The sequence below is a fragment of the Lolium perenne genome, chromosome 7 (assembly GCF_019359855.2).
Source record: "Lolium perenne isolate Kyuss_39 chromosome 7, Kyuss_2.0, whole genome shotgun sequence".
NCBI classification, from domain to species: Eukaryota; Viridiplantae; Streptophyta; class Magnoliopsida; order Poales; family Poaceae; genus Lolium; species Lolium perenne.
Window position 1 is genome coordinate 196,397,511 of NC_067250.2, and position 17,596 is coordinate 196,415,106.

A 17,596-nucleotide genomic window follows, 5' to 3' on the forward strand; every position below is an offset into this window, starting at 1 on the left:
AAACTAGCAAATAAGCTCACAAGGAAACCATCCAGTAAATCCATCATACATCAGCAAAATCTAGCAGCGATGAATCAATCCTTCAGCTGAAACAAGCAGAGTATAATTACTACACCCAGCCAAGCATCAAGTGAATATATATCCATATGCAGTAATACTTGTATTTTTCCATATCTCAATTCATCAATGAGATTTAGTACACATCATCGAGACTAAAAATTGCTGTCCAATTGCAATCCTGTGCTAGGTTCCGCCCTAATAGTTTGATTTTTTTTTTGGATTAACATGTTTAGCACATACATGGTAAACCATGAGCAATGTACAAACTAGCTATCACAAATTATCTTACACGTGGATTAACCATGACCAAACATGTGTATTGCGTAACATTTTGGTCGCAATATGCACCAGGTGCAAAAACAACCTTTTAGATGCACAGTTAACACCGTTTGTTGTCAAAATGGACTAGAGTGTCATATAAGGCATAAAAAATTACATCAAGTGTCAAATAAGGAAGTAAAAAATTACATCATGGCCAAATAAGAAATCATATTTGGAAGCAGTGCCAAATGAAGAAGAATTATCTCAAGATACAATGCATTTGAGTTTTGTCTCTTTACAACACCATCATCTAGGATAGGGCGTTAAAATACGGGATTTGCTATACACCGACCAGGTCGGTGCGGATGGGGTGCCGCACACCCCCAACCCGGCGGTTTTGTAGTGGGCCGCGGCCCATCAGGTAAGTTCGTTTCTGTTTTTCTTATTCTCATTTTCTTTTCTGTTTACATATTTTCGTTATTTAAAAAGCAGAAATATTTTTAAATCTGTTTATTTTAAAATCCGAAAGTTTAAATTTTAATGACTTTTAAAAAAAATCAAAAAAAATTTTCCCAGAATTTAAACATTTTTTAAATTTGAACATTTTTTTTGAGATTGAACATTTTAAAAAAATTGAAGTTTATTTAAAATTTGAATTTTTTTCGAACATAAACATATTTTAAATTTGAACATTTTTCGAATACGAACAATTTTTTAACTTTGATTTTTTTAAGTTTAAGTTTGAACAATTTTAAAGTTTGAATAGCTTTCAAAATTGAACATTTTTTAGATTTGTACGATTTACGAATAGAGAAAAAAGGAAAAGGAAAAGGAAAAAATGAAACAAAAAACAGGAAAACAACAAAAAAAGAAAAGAGAAAGAATAAACATAAAATGAAAAAAAAGGAAAAAAGATCAAAATGGGCCGGGCCCTATTCCTGACCAGGGGTGTGCTGCATCCCGTACACACCGACCTGATCGGTGTATAAAATTTGCCTTAAAATACAACCCAATACGAAAGGTCCATGATGGGTACCCATTACCCAATCAACCCGGACTGCGAGAAACAAATTAAAAGCCCAGAATTCCGAGCTGGCAGCTTGCAGCCTAATAAGAACTAGGCCCAACTTAGGTTAACCTCTCTCCAAACCATGCCCTAGCGCGGCACCAGCAGCGCCGTCGCGCACTACCACCGTCCGGCCCTCGCGCCGCCGCTCGTCCGCCATTCGATTCCTATTTTTGACTACCAGAAGTTCAGAATCACCTTTCCTTTTCTTTTTAAACCCACCCCTCCCTATCCACCACAAGCCAAAAGGCCAAAGCGACGGCCGCCGCCACGCCTTTTTATATCTTCGATTCCAAAAAAAATCTCACGCTCCCGACCGAGGCATAAAGTTCCGGAATAACGAGAATGCCACTTTATCTCGCCTCCCCCTGCACCTCCCCCGCCGCCGCCAAGCTCGTCGCCGGCGTCCGCGCGTCGCCTCACGGCCGCCACCTCGTCCGCGCCCCCCGCAACCCGGCGGTACCCCCTCGACTGCCAACCCTCCTCCCGCTTTCATCCAAGCTTCTCCTATCTGCCCTGCTGAGCGTGTACGTTTGGTTTGCTCTCTTTGCTCGCAGAGCCGCCGCATCTCCCTCTCGTCGTCTTCGGCCGCTGGTCCAGCCATGGCCGCGGCGCAGGCTGGCGCGTCCACGGCGCCCTCCAGCGGTGGGTTGTCTCTGCCCCTTGTTGGGACCTTCTCTGTTTTGTAATGTCGCGGTAGGATTCGTTCAACTGTCTGCCGGTACAGTCTCCAAGTAGGTTTTGCTTCGATGATGTAGGATTGGGTTGATTTTTCGCCAAGTCTTACGGGAGATGTGTTTGAAATCACTTAAGCCCTTTCAAAACCCTGACGTGGATGTGTCAGGAACTCGTTCACAGTCTTTTACAAGTGGGTTGGTGACGACGCTTATTTGTTTTGCAATCTGTGGGTGCCTTCTTCGCTGAGGAACTTCTGGTTGGCTTCCTTAGAGCATCTCCACCGGTGGCGGCCCCGATAGCTTTTTGGGGGCCGGGGGCGAAAATGGGCTCGCACCGGCACACCCCAAACGGCGCCGGCCAATTTTCGAGCCCAATAGAATCGCCAGCAACCCCATGTCGGCCCCTTGACCAAGGGCGCGAATCGGGCGCGCCGGAAGCCTCGCGGAACGACGGTTTTCGCGGGTGGCGGCGCCTTGTCAGCGACAGGTCACGGCGGTTCGCATCGGCCGCGACGCGGGAAGGTTGGTCGTCGGCGTTTAATGGTCTGTCGCGCGAAAACCGAAGCGGCCACGAGGGCAGCAACTGGCCACGCGGCGTGCGCGTACGTCGCCGTTAATGCGGGCAGTTGTGGCCGCTATATAGTACGCACGCCGTCCACCACCGCGGTGCTATCCTCTCATCTCCACCACCGCTGCCGGCCCATTCTCTCCACCTCAAAATGCCGCGCCGTCTGAAGACGACGTACTCAATGCTGGGCCTCAACGGCCGTGCGCTGCCACCACCACCACCACCGCAGCCGGAGCCGGAGCCGGAGCCCGACGCAGACAACAGCTCCGACGACGACGTAGACCCAAGGTTCGCGGTGTGGCGCGAGGCCTACTACGCCGATGCGGAAGCTGAGGCGGCGGAGGAGGCGGCATAGTGGGGTGAGCAGCCGCAGGCACCCCCCGACCCGGAGCAGGCGGCGATCCTGACGTCGTTGAACGCGGAGCGGTTTCGGACGTAGAAGGAGGAGCAGTGGGAGTTCATCAACAACGCTAATCTCGAGCACGCCCTCGAGATCTCACGCCCGCGAGCGGCCACGTAGGAGGCAGGACGCCTACTGATGGAGGCGGAGCGACAGAAGCTCGCCTCCCTCAACGCCCATCGTCACTACGACGCGTTCGCCCGCGAGCAAGCGAGGCGTGCCGACAACGAACAAAGGCGGGAAGCACGGGGATGGCGCCTCTGGCAAGCTCCTGCGACGCCAGCCGCCATGCTCCACCGCCAGATGCGCGAAGGAAGGGCCGAGAGGCGGGCACGGATGCAGGCGGCAAAGGCGAAGAACGACGACAAGGCAGGCCCGTCGCGCGCCCCGTAGTAGATTGATTAAGCTTACGTTTTTTAATTCGGTTTTTAAATGTCGTTTGAATTTCGTTTTGTATCAATTCGACGTACTTTTGTATAAATTTCGTATGAATTTCGTTTAAATTCGGTGTTTAAATGTCAATTTAAATTTAAATTTCTATCGGGGCCGCCTGTTTGGGGGCGCCGGTGTGGGAACAGCTCCCCCAAATAGAGGATGCAGTGCCGCCCCCCCCCCCCCCCCAAACGGAGGTGCCGGAGCCCCTGCCGGCGCCTATTTGGGGGCTACCGTTGGAGATGCTCTTACCTAAGCCATGTCTGGAGCAATGGGTAATTAGACATGTATTTTGTTACAAAAAAGTCACTAGACCCTACGGCTTTTCTGTTGTAAGCGTGGATGAATTGTCATGCACTGATTTCAGCAGGGATATTATGACCCCGCAGGCATGTGGTTTGGCTTTTGATGGGTTTATATGCAAACTAAAGAACGGGACATTGTACTGCACTCGCTGGTTAATATGTTGTCTTCTTGAAAACGTTTTGCATTGGCTGTTTTGGTCTGTCTGAAGATGCAGAAGTCCGATTGACATGTTTAATTTGCTACTATGAGCCAATAGAGTTATCTTATTGGGGTTTATGTGTTTGAACAAGTAGCACAGGTCTCAAGAGTTCTATGTTCTCTTTATTTAACTTTATCCTGTTCTTACTTACGGACATGTCTGAAGCAATGCACTAATCTTCCAACAACAACAGGAGTCAAGCAAGCACTGATATCATTGTCAGATAAAACAGACTTGGCCAATCTTGGAAGAGGTCTTCAGAGCTTGGGGTAATCCTTTCGTCTTGTAGGATCCCCTTAACTGACACTTGCCTTCTTGTTTCAAGTTAATGTCAGGCTGTGTTAAGTCTTGCTGTGTTTTATAGCGTGTCCATGCACCACTATGAGGAATTAACTTGTACATCAATGCTTACTTCAGGCAGCGCTAATTTATTGTGTATATTTCCTTTTCCCTGAGCTAGCCATTTTTTTAGTAGGCTTCTTATTAACAAGTTATTCTTGCCTAGCTGCATACTTTTATAAACTGACAGTTTGTGTCAGAGTTGATTTACTGTTAGATTTATGAAGCTTACTTTTCTACAGGAAGAAGCATTATGCAGCTTAGATTTACTCCATTTTAGTTACCAAGGATCTTATGAAGATTTTGCTCCTGTAGGTTTTCTATTATCTCCACTGGTGGTACAGCATCAAGTCTCGAAGCAGCTGGAGTGAATGTTACGAAAGTTGAACAGATTACACATTTTCCTGAGATGGTATATCTAATTTTTTGTTCAGCTGCTGCAGCATCTGTTGAAATATTTTTTCTTCCAACCATTATTTATCATAGTCAATAAAGCAATTCCTGAATCGTGTTTATTGGAAGTGTTGTCAAATTGCATTTCATGAAATGTTTCAACATAGAATAGTTGCTGCTGCTGGCAAGTATGGTATCCATTCATTCAAAAAAAAGTGCATTATCATAGAATCAGATATCATAAGCACTCTGTATTGTCAAATCTCTTCTCTTTGATGCCTCCTGAATCCTCACCAGTAGTTTTTGAATAATTGATAGATGGTCACAATGCCAATTCATTTTACTTTTGCAATTTATTTCAGCCAACCTTGTGTTTTGCCTCAGACTAGTCATCTAAAGGATATCGAGCAGCATATTGAGTATAAATCTTTCTTTCCATCTCCATTTATTTTCTGTTTTGGTGAATGCAGCTTGATGGAAGAGTAAAAACTTTGCACCCCAGTATACATGGTGGTATTCTTGCCCGAAGAGACCAGGAGCATCATCTTAAAGCATTGAATGAGCATGGCATTGGTGAGTTTATTAGTCCTTTTGTGCCATCTTCTCTTAATTGACCATTGCGATTTTTCCAAGTTTTATGCTATGAGATAACAATCTTGACCTGTATTGCCAGCTAACTAGGACATTTTTTGGGGCACAGGGACATTTGACGTAGTTGTGGTGAATTTGTATCCATTCTATAATAAGGTCACCTCCGGTCCAATTTCTTTTGAGGATGGGATTGAAAATGTTGATATTGGTGGTCCTACCATGATCCGAGCTGCAGCGAAGGTGACTGATTTGCTCATTTGTAGTTATAAGCTCAGATGCATGTTGTAGTGTTGCATGCTATGTTCATGCAACATCAGTTCACGTTGACATATATTGTGCTAGCTGTTTATTAGAAGTATATATTTATTCATCTAAGTTTGTGGGACTTATTTAGTAGTTCAGTAGGAACTGATGTACTTCTTATTGTCATATCTGTGTTATATCTGGCAGAATCATAAGGATGTTCTTGTGGTTGTGGATCATGAAGATTACTCTGCTCTATTGGAATATCTACGAGGACAGCAAGATGACCAGGAGTTCCGCAGGATGCTGGCATGGAAAGCTTTCCAGCATGTTGCTTCTTACGATTCAGCTGTCTCGGAGTGGTTATGGAAGCAATCTAACAAAGGTATGGCTCCTCTTTTGGTAAATGACCTGATGGTCGTCTGATAATTTTGTCAGATATCACATTCATGGTCTTATGCATGTAGGAGATATATTTCCCCCAAGTTTTACTGTTCCTCTCTCGCTGAAGTCTACACTTCGTTATGGCGAAAATCCTCATCAAAAGGCAGCCTTTTATGGTGACAAGAGTCTTTCTGTATACAATGCCGGTGGTATTGCAACAGCAGTTCAACACCATGGAAAGGTGAGTTTGTCATTTTTTTTCCGGTTCTTGCTTCGACAAAGGGGTAGACAAAGTATTCAAACATACACAAAGAGTCATTCTCTTTTAAGTTGGCGCCACTAGTTAACTTGAGTACACAAAGAGTCATTCTCTTTTAAGTTGGTGCCACTAGTTAACTTGAGTATTTTCCTTATTCAGTGCACATACAACTTGTTAGTGGAAATTATGGCTTTTTGTCAGCTCATGCTGCCCAAAAAATACAGTAATGCTTCTTCGGGGGTTTTCACCAGTGACATCTTTCCTGTTTGCAGGAAATGTCCTATAACAACTACTTGGATGCTGATGCTGCATGGAACTGTGTGTCGGAGTTCGAGAATCCTACCTGTGTCGTGGTTAAGCACACCAATCCGTGCGGCGTTGCCTCCCGACAGGATATTCTTGAGGCATACAGGTTGGCCGTAAAGGGAGATCCTGTGAGCGCATTCGGCGGGATCGTTGCGTTCAACACCACAATTGACGAGGTACCCAGCAGACCCTGCTATTTTGTTCTGCAACTTCCTAACGGTTTTGCACTACTGGCCATGGCACCTTCCTGCATGCTAATAGTTAATTTTTCCCTTGTGTAGAATCTTGCAAAGGAGATTCGTGAATTTAGAAGTCCTACAGACGGCGAGACAAGGATGTTCTACGAGATCGTGGTCGCACCAGGATACACGGAGAAGGGCCTTGCTGTCCTCAAGGGGAAATCAAAGACGCTGAGGATTCTTGAGGCAAAGGAAAGCGAGAAAGGGATGCTGTCGCTGAGGCAGGTCAGCGGCGGTTGGCTAGCTCAGGAGTCGGATGATCTAGCCCCGGAAGACATCACCTTCACGACGGTTTCGCAGAAGGCTCCGACAGACAGCGAGCTCTCGGACGCCAAGTTCGCCTGGCTCTGCGTGAAGCACGTCAAGAGCAACGCCATTGTGATAGCCAAGGTTAGTGTGTTTTCTCGTACTGTGCCAAGGTTCAGAAACTATTGCTGTTTGCACCACCGACAACAGATTACTCGAAAACTACTGACGAATGTATAGCTGGAATAGTTTGTTTGGCGGAGTGAACTAACATTGATCCTGTGAGTGCAGAACAACTGTATGCTGGGCATGGGGAGCGGGCAGCCAAACAGGGTGGACAGCCTGCGTCTGGCCTTCAGGAAAGCTGGGGAAGAGGCCAAGGGCGCCGCTCTGGCCAGCGACGCCTTTTTCCCGTTCGGTGAGGACAAAAAAGCATTCAGAAATTGCAGGTGGCACTAATTCGTGGGTAAAATGTCTGACGTGGAGCTGTATGTTATACGCAGCCTGGAAGGACGCGGTGGAGGAGGCGTGCGAGAACGGCATCGGCGTGATCGCGGAGCCCGGCGGCAGCATGAGGGACAAGGACGCCGTGGACTGCTGCGACAAGTACGGCGTCTCCCTCGTCTTCACTGGCGTCCGCCACTTCCGGCACTGAAACCAGCTCCCAGTCTCTCTCTCTCTCTCTCTTACCCGTTACCTGGAACCATTGTCGTGAGTGGGAAACTTGCCGAGCTTTTTCGCAATAAGACGCATGCTGCGGGTGATGATCACCAGTTTACGGGTTCGGACCGAAATACGGTGCCAATCACTTACCGTAAATGAGGAAAAATCGATTTTATGCTAGCTCGTCCAGCAGAACAATAACAATATATTGCCACTGAAAGCAAAGCGTTGCGTTATGCTATGGACGTACACAGGTGGCGCGTGAGCGCGCGTCACGCTTTATTACATGCATGTGTTTCCTGACTGAAGGAGCGGTGCGTGGGGTAACTAGGGTACATAGAGGTGAGGCGGGTAGATTATTCGGCGCCATGGATGATTGATGGGTCGCCGGGGCGGAGCTCTGTGTCTAGCACTTCTTCTGGCAGGTGCAGATTCTCCGGTGGCAGTATCCGGCGGTCCAGTGGCTGCCCTCCTCCTTGGTGCAGGTACCCGGGCAGATCTTGTCCGAGACGCACGGGAACGAGTGGTGCTGGCTCTTCCCCGTGCACACCCGCGCCTCCGCCGTGCCGCCTCCGTCGTCTGGAAACAATTACAGAGTTAGTCCATATTATGCAGCAAAGTCTTATGGGATGGTGCTACTCTCTCGATCGAGCTCGGTCCGGCTTACACGAAGAAAGCAGGAGCAGCATCAGCAGCGCTATGCAGACGGTTGCCTTGGGCTTGAACTCCATTTTCCTCTTTGGGGATGGATAGTGAAACGAAACTGTAGCTGCTGATTCAGGCACCCCGTGCAGTGTAGGCTTGTTGCGACCAAGGAAAACCCTCCTCTACTTATAGCAAGTTTCGGCCGGAGGAGCACGATGGCATGCAGGTGTACACGTGCCATCCTGCATGCGCTGCGCCACTCGTCGGGCTAGCAGGCCGTCTCGGCCACACCACCTTGTACGCGTATGCCTCCGGTGCAACCAGGATGCAAAGCGGCAGCAGATCAGCTCCGCTTCTTAGTTTTTTTTAGTAGAAGCTCCTTAGAGCATCTCTAGCAGAGTCTGTAAAAGGCTAAAATTAAAAAGTAATCACCAGTTTACGGGTTCGAACCGAAATACGGTGCCAATCACTTACCGTAAATGAGGAAAAATCGATTTTTTTTAGGCTGAGCCCGAAAATCCAAATCGGCTTGTATTTGTAGGGACGGGCGAGCGAACCGAACGGTGGATCCATATCTAGGGCACGCTAAAATTTCACCACGCAACTGCTCACTCTCTCCCTTCTCCCCCGCGCCGCCACCACATCCCATCACCGCCACACCGCACGTTTCGGCCGAGCCTAGCATCCCGAAGCTAGCGCAGGTTGCCCCACATCTCGCTCGCGGTTCCTCGCCCAGCTCCGGGTGCCGCCGCCGCGCTGGCCGAATCGAGGATGAGCTCGGGGGAGTGGGGACGAGTTCGTCGATGTCGATCTGTCCGATTAGTCGAGCTCGAACGATTCTGATGTCAACGAGCTGCTCTAGGACAACGAGGTGGAGGCCACCATCCTCCTTCTCTCCGTCAAGGAGCTGAAGGACCGCGCGCAGCTGCTGAATAGGAGGCGCGGCTCGGTGATTGGCCGGAACCACATCCAACGGAATTGCCTCCTCGGTCACGAGCAGGTGATGAAGGACTACTTCGCCGAGGTACCTACCTATCCGCCGCATATATTTCGTAGGAAGTATCGCATGCACCGTAGTTTGTTCGTCAAAATCGTCAAGGCCTGCGAAGCCAACTCGAATTACTTCAAGCAACATAGAAATGATGCCGGTGTGATGGGTTTCAGCCCCTTTCAAAAAATCTCGGCTGCCATGAGGGTGATTGCATGTGGCATTCATGCGGATTACACCGATGAGTATCTTCGAATTGGTGAAGATACAACCACGGAGTCCGTGCGTAGGTTTGCTCGCATGATTTTCAAGTTGTTTGGACCAACCTATGTCCGAGCTCCCAATGAGGATGACACAAAAAGATTGATGGAGATAAATAAGAAAAGAGGTTGGTCTGGCATGCTTGGTAGTCTTGATTGTATGCATTGGACATGGAAGAATTGTCCCAAGGCATGTCATAGACAGTAAAGTTGGAAGAGCAAAGATATTACCATTGTACTTGAGGCCGTCGCATCACAAGATTTGTGGATTTAGCATTGCTTTTTTTTGTAAGATCCCCTATATTTGAGAAACTAGCAAATGAGGAAGCACCCACCTGCAACTACAAGGTCATGAACAATGAATATACGATGGGATATTACCTAGCTGATGGCATCTATCCGGATGGGCAACTTTTGTGAAGTCTGTGAAGGATCTCCAAGACAAAATAGAAGCTGTATTTGCCAAAGCTCAAGAAGTAGCTCGCAAAGACATTGAGAGAGCTTTTGGTGTTTTGCAAGCAAGGTTTGCCATTGTTCGTGGCCTAGCCTGGTTTTGGGACAAAAAAAACCTTGTGAACATCATATGACATGTAGTGTGATTCTTCACAACATGATCATCGAGGCTGAAAGAGAGTTAAGACTGCCCTGCTTCTATGACAACGTTGGCACCCGAGTGCAACCCCAACACAATCCGGATCATATTGAAGCTTTCCTTGTCGGCAAATTGAGAATGCCAGTACCCATACCCAGCTCGTTTATGATCTGAAAATGCATCACTGGCAGCGACATGGCCGTCGCCTTTGATCCTACCATTCCATTCATTTATGTGTGAGAAGTATCATTGTTGAGACATTATCATTTGTTTGATTGTTCAAAAATTGTTGTAATTTGGTTGACATATTTCTTCATTTGTTCAATTTTTCCAAACCTGTTGTAATAATTTGGATCAGACATTTTTTTATCTGTTGTAATAATTTGGATGATTATTTGATTTATTATAATCGATTGTTGTATGTGTTCCATGTGAATTCTATGAAACACCCTACGTTTTACGGGGTCGGAAAATCGCTGGTGGAGAACAGAGCCTGTAAACCAAAACTAGAAAATAGAATATTCTGTTTTACAATTTTGGTTTACGGGCTCTCTCTCTTCTGTGCCAGTGATTTTCTGACCCGTAAACACGAGTTCGGTGAACTGAACTCGTGGTTTTCAGTTTGCGGTTTTATAGGCTCTGCTAGAGATAATCTTACCTAGAGCACCTTCAACACGCGCTTAAAAAGGGCCTCACGCACTAAAAACTTTTTTTTACGCGCCGGTCGGTAGAAATCGGCGCCCCCACACGCTGACTCCCGCTATCTAGCGCGTCATATTTGACGTGTTAGCTCTAGTATGTGATAAATTAAGACGACGTGCACGAAAAGCCAACCGCCAAGCTGAATCCCCTCCCGTGCGCATGCTTTCAACCTTCGTCGCGTCGGTGCGGGCGATCTACTGACGATGGACGGCATCTTCACCTCCCCCCACCTAATTCCAACTAGGCTGCCCCTCCCGCCGACACTGATGGACTTCTCCTGCCGCTCGCTGCCTCTCCCGCTGCAGGCCACGGGAAACCCTAGCGATAGGCTGATGCGCAACCTGTTCGTCGCACCCTGATGACGCGTAAAGCACACGCCCGTTGGGAACCCCAAGAGGAAGGTGTGATGTACAACAGCAAGTTTTCCCTCAGTAAGAAACCAAGGTTATCGAACCAGTAGGAGCCAAGAAGCACGTTGAAGGTTGTTGGTGACGGAGTGTAGTGCAGCGCAACACCAGGGATTCCGGCGCCAACGTGGAACCTGCACAACACAATCCAAGTACTTTGCCCCAACTTAACAGTGAGGTTGTCAATCTCACCTGAGCTTGCATGGTAACAAAGGATTAGATGTATAGTGTGGAAGATGATGTTTGCAAAGAACAGTAAAAACAAGTATTGCAGTAGATTGTATTCGATGTAAAAGAATGGACCGGGGTCCACAGTTCACTAGTGGTGTCTCTCCGATAAGAATTAGCATGTTGGGTGAACAAATTACAGTTGGGCAATTGACAAATAAAGAGGGCATAACAATGCACATACATATCATGATGAGTAGTGTGAAATTCAATTGGGCATTACGACAAAGTACATAGACCGCTATCCAGCATGCATCTATGCCTAAAAAGTCCACCTTCAGGTTATCATCCGAACCCCTTCCAGTATTAAGTTGCAAACAACAGACAATTGCATTAAGTATGGTGCGTAATGTAATCAATAAATACATTCTTAGACATAGCATTGATGTTTTATCCCTAGTGGCAACAACACATCCACAACCTTAGAACTTTCTGTCACTGTCCCAGATTTAATGGAGGCATGAACCTACTATCGAGCATAAATACTTCCTCTTGGAGTTACAAGTATCAACTTGGTCAGAGCCTCTACTAGCAACGGAGAGCATGCAAGATCATAAACAACACATATATGATAGATTGATAATCAACATAACATAGTATTCCATATTCATCGGATCCCAACAAACGCAACATGTAGCATTACAGATAGATGATCTTGATCATGTTAGGCAGCTCACAAGATCCAACAATGATAGCACAATGAGGAGAAGACGACCATCTAGCTACTGCTATGGACCCATAGTCCAGGGGTGAACTACTCACACATCAATCCGGAGGCGATCATGGCGATGAAGAGTCCTCCGGGAGATGATTCCCCTCTCCGGTAGGGTGCCGGAGGCGATCTCCTGAATCCCCCGAGATGGGATTGGCGGCGGCGGCGTCTCTGGAAGGTTTTCTGTATCGTGGCTCTCGGTACTGGGGTATTCGCGACGAAGGCTTTAAGTAGGCGGAAGGGTAGGTCAGGGGGCCTCACGAGGGCCCCACACAACAGGGCGGCGCGGCCCCACCCTTGGCCGCGCGGCCCTGGCGTGGCGGCGCCTCGTGGCCCCACTTCGTAACTCCTCCGGTCTTCTGGAAGCTTCGTGGAAAAATAGGCCCCTGGGCGTTGATTTCGTCCAATTCTGAGAATATTTCCTTACTAGGATTTCTGAAACCAAAAACAGCAACTGGCTCTTCGGCATCTCGTCAATAGGTTAGTGCCAAAAAATGCATAAATATGACATAAAGTATGTATAAAACATGTGGGTATCATCATAAAACAAGCATGAAACATAAGAAATTATCGATACGTTGGAGACGTATCAGCATCCCCAAGCTTAGTTCCTACTCGTCCCGAGTAGGTAAACGATAACAAAGATAATTTCTGAAGTGACATGCTATCATAATCTTGATCAATACTATTGTAAGCACATGTAATGAATGCAGCGATTCGAAGCAATGGTAAAAGCAATGAGTAAACAACTGAATCATATAGCAAAGACTTTTCATGAATAGTACTTTAAAGACAAGCATCAATAAGTCTTGCATAAGAGTTAACTCATAAAGCAATAGATTCAAAGTAAAAGCATTGAAGCAACACAAAGGAAGATATAAGTTTCAGCAGTTGCTTTCAACTTGTAACATGTATATCTCATGGATAGTTGTCAATACAAAGCAATATAACAAGTGCAATAGGTAAACATGTAAGAATCAATGCACACAGTTGACACAAGTGTTTGCTTCTAAGATAGAAAGAAGTAGGTAAACTGACTCAACATAAAAGTAAAAGAATGGCCCTTCGCAGAGGGAAGCATGGATTGCTATATTTGTGCTAGAGCTTTTATTTTGAAAACAAGAAACAATTTTGTCAACGGTAGTAATAAAGCATATGAGTTATGTATAATATATCATATAAGTTGCAAGCCTCATGCATAGATTACCAATAGTGCCCGCACCTCGTCCTAATTAGCTTGGATTTACATGGATTATCATTGCATAACATATGTTTTAACCAAGTGTCACAAAGGGGTACCTCTATGCCGCCTGTACAAAGGTCTAAGGAGAAAGTTCGCATTGGATTTCTCGCTTTTGATTATTCTCAACTTAGACATCCATACCGGGACAACATAGATAACAGATAATGGACTCCTCTTTAATGCATAAGCATTCAACAACAGATAATATTCTCATAAGAGATTGAGGTTTGTTGTCCAAACTGAAACTTCCACCATGGATCATGGCTTTAGTTAGCGGCCCAATGTTCTTCTCTAACAATATGCATACTCAAACCATTTGATCATGATAAATCACTCTTAGTTCAGACAAGACGAACATGCATAGCAACTCACATGATATTCAACAAAGATTGTTGATGGCGTCCCCAGGAACATGGTTATCGCTCAACAAGCAACTTATTAAGAGATAGAACACATAAGTACATATTCAATACCACAATAGTTTTTAAGCTATTTGTCCCATGAGCTATATATTGCAAAGACAAAGAATAGAATTTTAAAGGTAGCACTCAAGCAATTTACTTTGGAATGGCGGAAAAATACCATGTAGTAGGTAGGTATGGTGGACACATATGGCATAGTTTTTGGCTCAAGGATTTTGGATGCACGAGAAATAATCCCTCTCAATACAAGGCTTAGGCTAGCAAGGTTGTTTGAAGCAAACACAAGTATGAACCGGTACAGCAAAAGTCACATAAGAACATATTGCAAGCATTATAAGACTCTACACTGTCTTCCTTGTTGTTCAAACCCTCACCAGAAAATATCTAAACTTAGAGAGACCAATCATGCAAACCAAATTTTAACAAGCTCTACAGTATTTCTTCACTAATAGGTCCAAAGTACATGATGCAAGAGCTTAAACATGAGCACAACAATTGCCAAGTATCAAATTATTCAATACATTATACCAATTACCACATGTAGCATTTTCTGTTTCCAACCATATAACAATTAACGAAGCAGTTTCAACCTTCGCCATGAACACTAAGAATAAAGCTAAGGACTTATTTGTCCATATGCAACAGCGGAGCGTGTCTCTCTCCCACACAATGAATGCTAGGATCCAATTTTATTAAAACAAAACAGAAACAAGAACATAAGGACGCTCCAAGTAAAGCACATAAAATGTGGCCGAATAAAAATATAGTTTCACTAGAGGTGACCTGATAATGTTGTCGATGAAGAAGGGGATGCCTTGGGCATCCCCAAGCTTAGATGCTTGAGTCTTCTTGAAATATGCAGGGATGAACCACGGGGCATCCCCAAGCTTAGAGCTTTCACTCTCCTTGATCATATTTTATCATCCTCCTCTCTTGATCCTTGAAAACTTCCTCCACACCAAACTCGAAACAAACTTATTAGAGAGTTAGTGCATAATAAAAAATTCACATGTTCAGAGGTGACATAATCATTCTTAACACTTCTGGACATTGCACAAAGCTACTGAAAGTTAATGGACCAAAGAAATCCATCAAGCATAGCAAAACAGGCAATGCGATATAAAAGGCAGAATCTGTCAAAACAGAACAGTACGTAAAGACGAATTTTTTAGAGGCACCAGACTTGCTCAAATGAGAAAACTCAAAACTAATGAAAGTTGCGTACATATCTAAGGATCACGCACGTAAATTGGCATATTTTTCTGAGTTACCTACAGAGAACCCTGCCCAAATTCGTGACAGCAAGAAAACTGTTTCTGCGCAGTAATCCAAATCTAGTATGAACTTTATCATTAAAGACTTTACTTGGCACAACAATGCAATAAAATAAAGATAAGGAGAGGTTGCTACAGTAGTAACAACTTCCAAGACTCAAATATAAAACAAAAGTGCTGTAGTAAAATCATGGGTTGTCTCCCATAAGCGCTTTTCTTTAACGCCTTTCAGCTAGGCGCAGAAAGTGTGTACCAAGTATTATCAAGAGATAAAGAATCAATGCATTGTATCTTATCTATGTAAGTTTCAGAGACTCCTTTTACATTACTCTTAGGCTTGCTATTCTCATCAAACAAATATTCAGGAACAATCCAATCAAAATTCTTTTCTAGTGCTTCATGCATTCCTAAGAGCTTAATAGGTATCGGTACTTTAATCTCCCCACCATCATTAACATTTTTAGTGTACCTTATTCTATCTATGTCCATCTTTTCAAGTGTTCTTTTAAAATCAGTGAACAAACCAAGCCTCTCATGCTTAATAAAAACTTTTCTAGCTTCTTTAGCTATATCTTCAAATTCTCTAACAAGGACTTTTAAAACAAAATCTCTCTTTTCTCCCCTTTCCATATCAGAGAGTTTAAGAAAATATGTTGCATTATAGGATTGAGATTGAAAAATCTAGCTTCTAACATGTGTACCAAAGAGGCAGCAGCAATTTCATAAGTAGGAGCAAGTTCTACCAAGTGTCTATCTTCAAAATAATCAACCATACTAACATGAGTGAATTTTTTTTCTATATTATCTCTTCCAATGATAGACCCTTGTCCTACCGGTATGTCTTTCAGTGAGAACTTAGGAGGAAACATGATGAAATAAGTAAAGTAAATGCAAGTAACTAATTTTTTTGTGTTTTTAATATGGAGAACGCAAACAAGATAGTAAATAAAGTAAAGCAAGTAACTATTTTTTTGTATTTTTAATATAGAGAACGCAAACAAGATAGTAAATAAAGTAAAGCAAGTAACTAATTTTTGTGTGTTTTGATATAAGAAAGCAAACAAAGCAGTAAATAAAATAAAGTAAAGCAAGACAAAAACAAAGTAAAGATATTGGAAGTGGAAGACTTCCCTTGCAGCGTGTCTTGATCTCCCCGGCAACGGCGTCAGAAAACAGTCTTGATGACGCGTAAAGCACACGCCCGTTGGAAACCCCAAGAGGAAGGTGTGATGCGTACAGCATCAAGTTTTTCCTCAGTAAGAAACCAAGGTTATCGAACCAGTAGGAGCCAAGAAGCACGTTGAAGGTTGTTGGTGGCTGAGTGTAGTGTGGCGCAACACCAGGGATTCCGGCGCCAATATGGAACCTGCACAACACAATCCAAGTACTTTGCCCCAATTTAACAGTGAGGTTGTCAATCTCACCGGCTTGCTGTAACAAAGGATTAGATGTATAGTGTGGAAGATGATGTTTGCAAAGAACAGTAAAAACAAGTATCGCAGTAGATTGTATTCGATGTAAAAGAATGGACCGGGGTCCACAGTTCACTAGTGGTGTCTCTCCGATAAGAATTAGCATGTTGGGTGAACAAATTACAGTTGGGCAATTGACAAATAAAGAGGGCATACCAATGCACATAGATATCATGATGAGTAGTGTGAAATTCAATTGGGCATTACGACAAAGTACATAGACCGCTATCCAGCATGCATCTATGCCTAAAAAGTCCACCTTCAGGTTATCATCCGAACCCCTTCCAGTATTAAGTTGCAAACAACAGACAATTGCATTAAGTATGGTGCGTAATGTAATCAATAAATACATCCTTAGACATAGCATTGATGTTTTATCCCTAGTGGCAACAGCACATCCACAACCTTAGAACTTTCTGTCACTGTCCCAGATTTAATGGAGGCATGAACCCACTATCGAGCATAAATACTCCCTCTTGGAGTTACAAGTATCAACTTGGCCAGAGCGTCTACTAGCAACGGAGAGCATGCAAGATCATAAACAACACATATATGATAGATTGATAATCAACATAACATAGTATTCCATATTCATCGGATCCCAACAAACGCAACATGTAGCATTACAGATAGATGATCTTGATCATGTTAGGCAGCTCACAAGATCCAACAATGATATCACAATGAGGAGAAGATGACCATCTAGCTACTGCTATGGACCCATAGTCCAGGGGTGAACTACTCACACATCAATCCGGAGGCGATCATGGCGATGAAGAGTCCTCCGGGAGATGATTCCCCTCTCCGGAAGGGTGCCGGAGGCGATCTCCTGAATCCCCCGAGATGGGATTGGTGGCGGCGGCGTCTCTGGAAGGTTTTCCGTATCGTGGCTCTCGGTACTGGGGTATTCGTGACGAAGGCTTTAAGTAGGCGGAAGGGTAGGTCAGGGAGCCTCACGAGGGCCCCACACAACAGGGCGGCGTGGCCCCACCCTTGGCCGCGCGGCCCTGGCGTGGCGG

At 44.9% G+C, this 17,596-nt stretch overlaps 2 protein-coding genes across 2 annotated transcripts; one reads left to right on the plus strand and one right to left on the minus strand.

Annotated features, from left to right (window-relative positions):
• Positions 1-1,676: 1,676 nt before the first annotated feature.
• LOC127314571 (uncharacterized) lies at positions 1,677-7,812 on the plus strand. The gene is made up of 12 exons (XM_051345064.2): positions 1,677-1,846; positions 1,945-2,032; positions 4,163-4,238; positions 4,624-4,720; positions 5,172-5,274; positions 5,402-5,532; positions 5,743-5,920; positions 6,003-6,160; positions 6,451-6,660; positions 6,766-7,113; positions 7,261-7,387; positions 7,473-7,812. Exons 1-12 carry the CDS (start codon positions 1,733-1,735, stop codon positions 7,622-7,624), a joined length of 1,782 nt encoding a protein of 593 aa, XP_051201024.1. The 5' UTR covers positions 1,677-1,732; the 3' UTR covers positions 7,625-7,812.
• Positions 7,813-7,820: 8 nt separating this feature from the next.
• Positions 7,821-8,508, minus strand: LOC127314572 (defensin-like protein 1). Its single transcript, XM_051345065.2, has 2 exons — positions 8,300-8,508; positions 7,821-8,211 (listed from the first exon to the last, which is right to left on the minus strand). Exons 1-2 carry the CDS (start codon positions 8,361-8,363, stop codon positions 8,039-8,041), a joined length of 237 nt encoding a protein of 78 aa, XP_051201025.1. The 5' UTR covers positions 8,364-8,508; the 3' UTR covers positions 7,821-8,038.
• Positions 8,509-17,596: the final 9,088 nt, after the last annotated feature.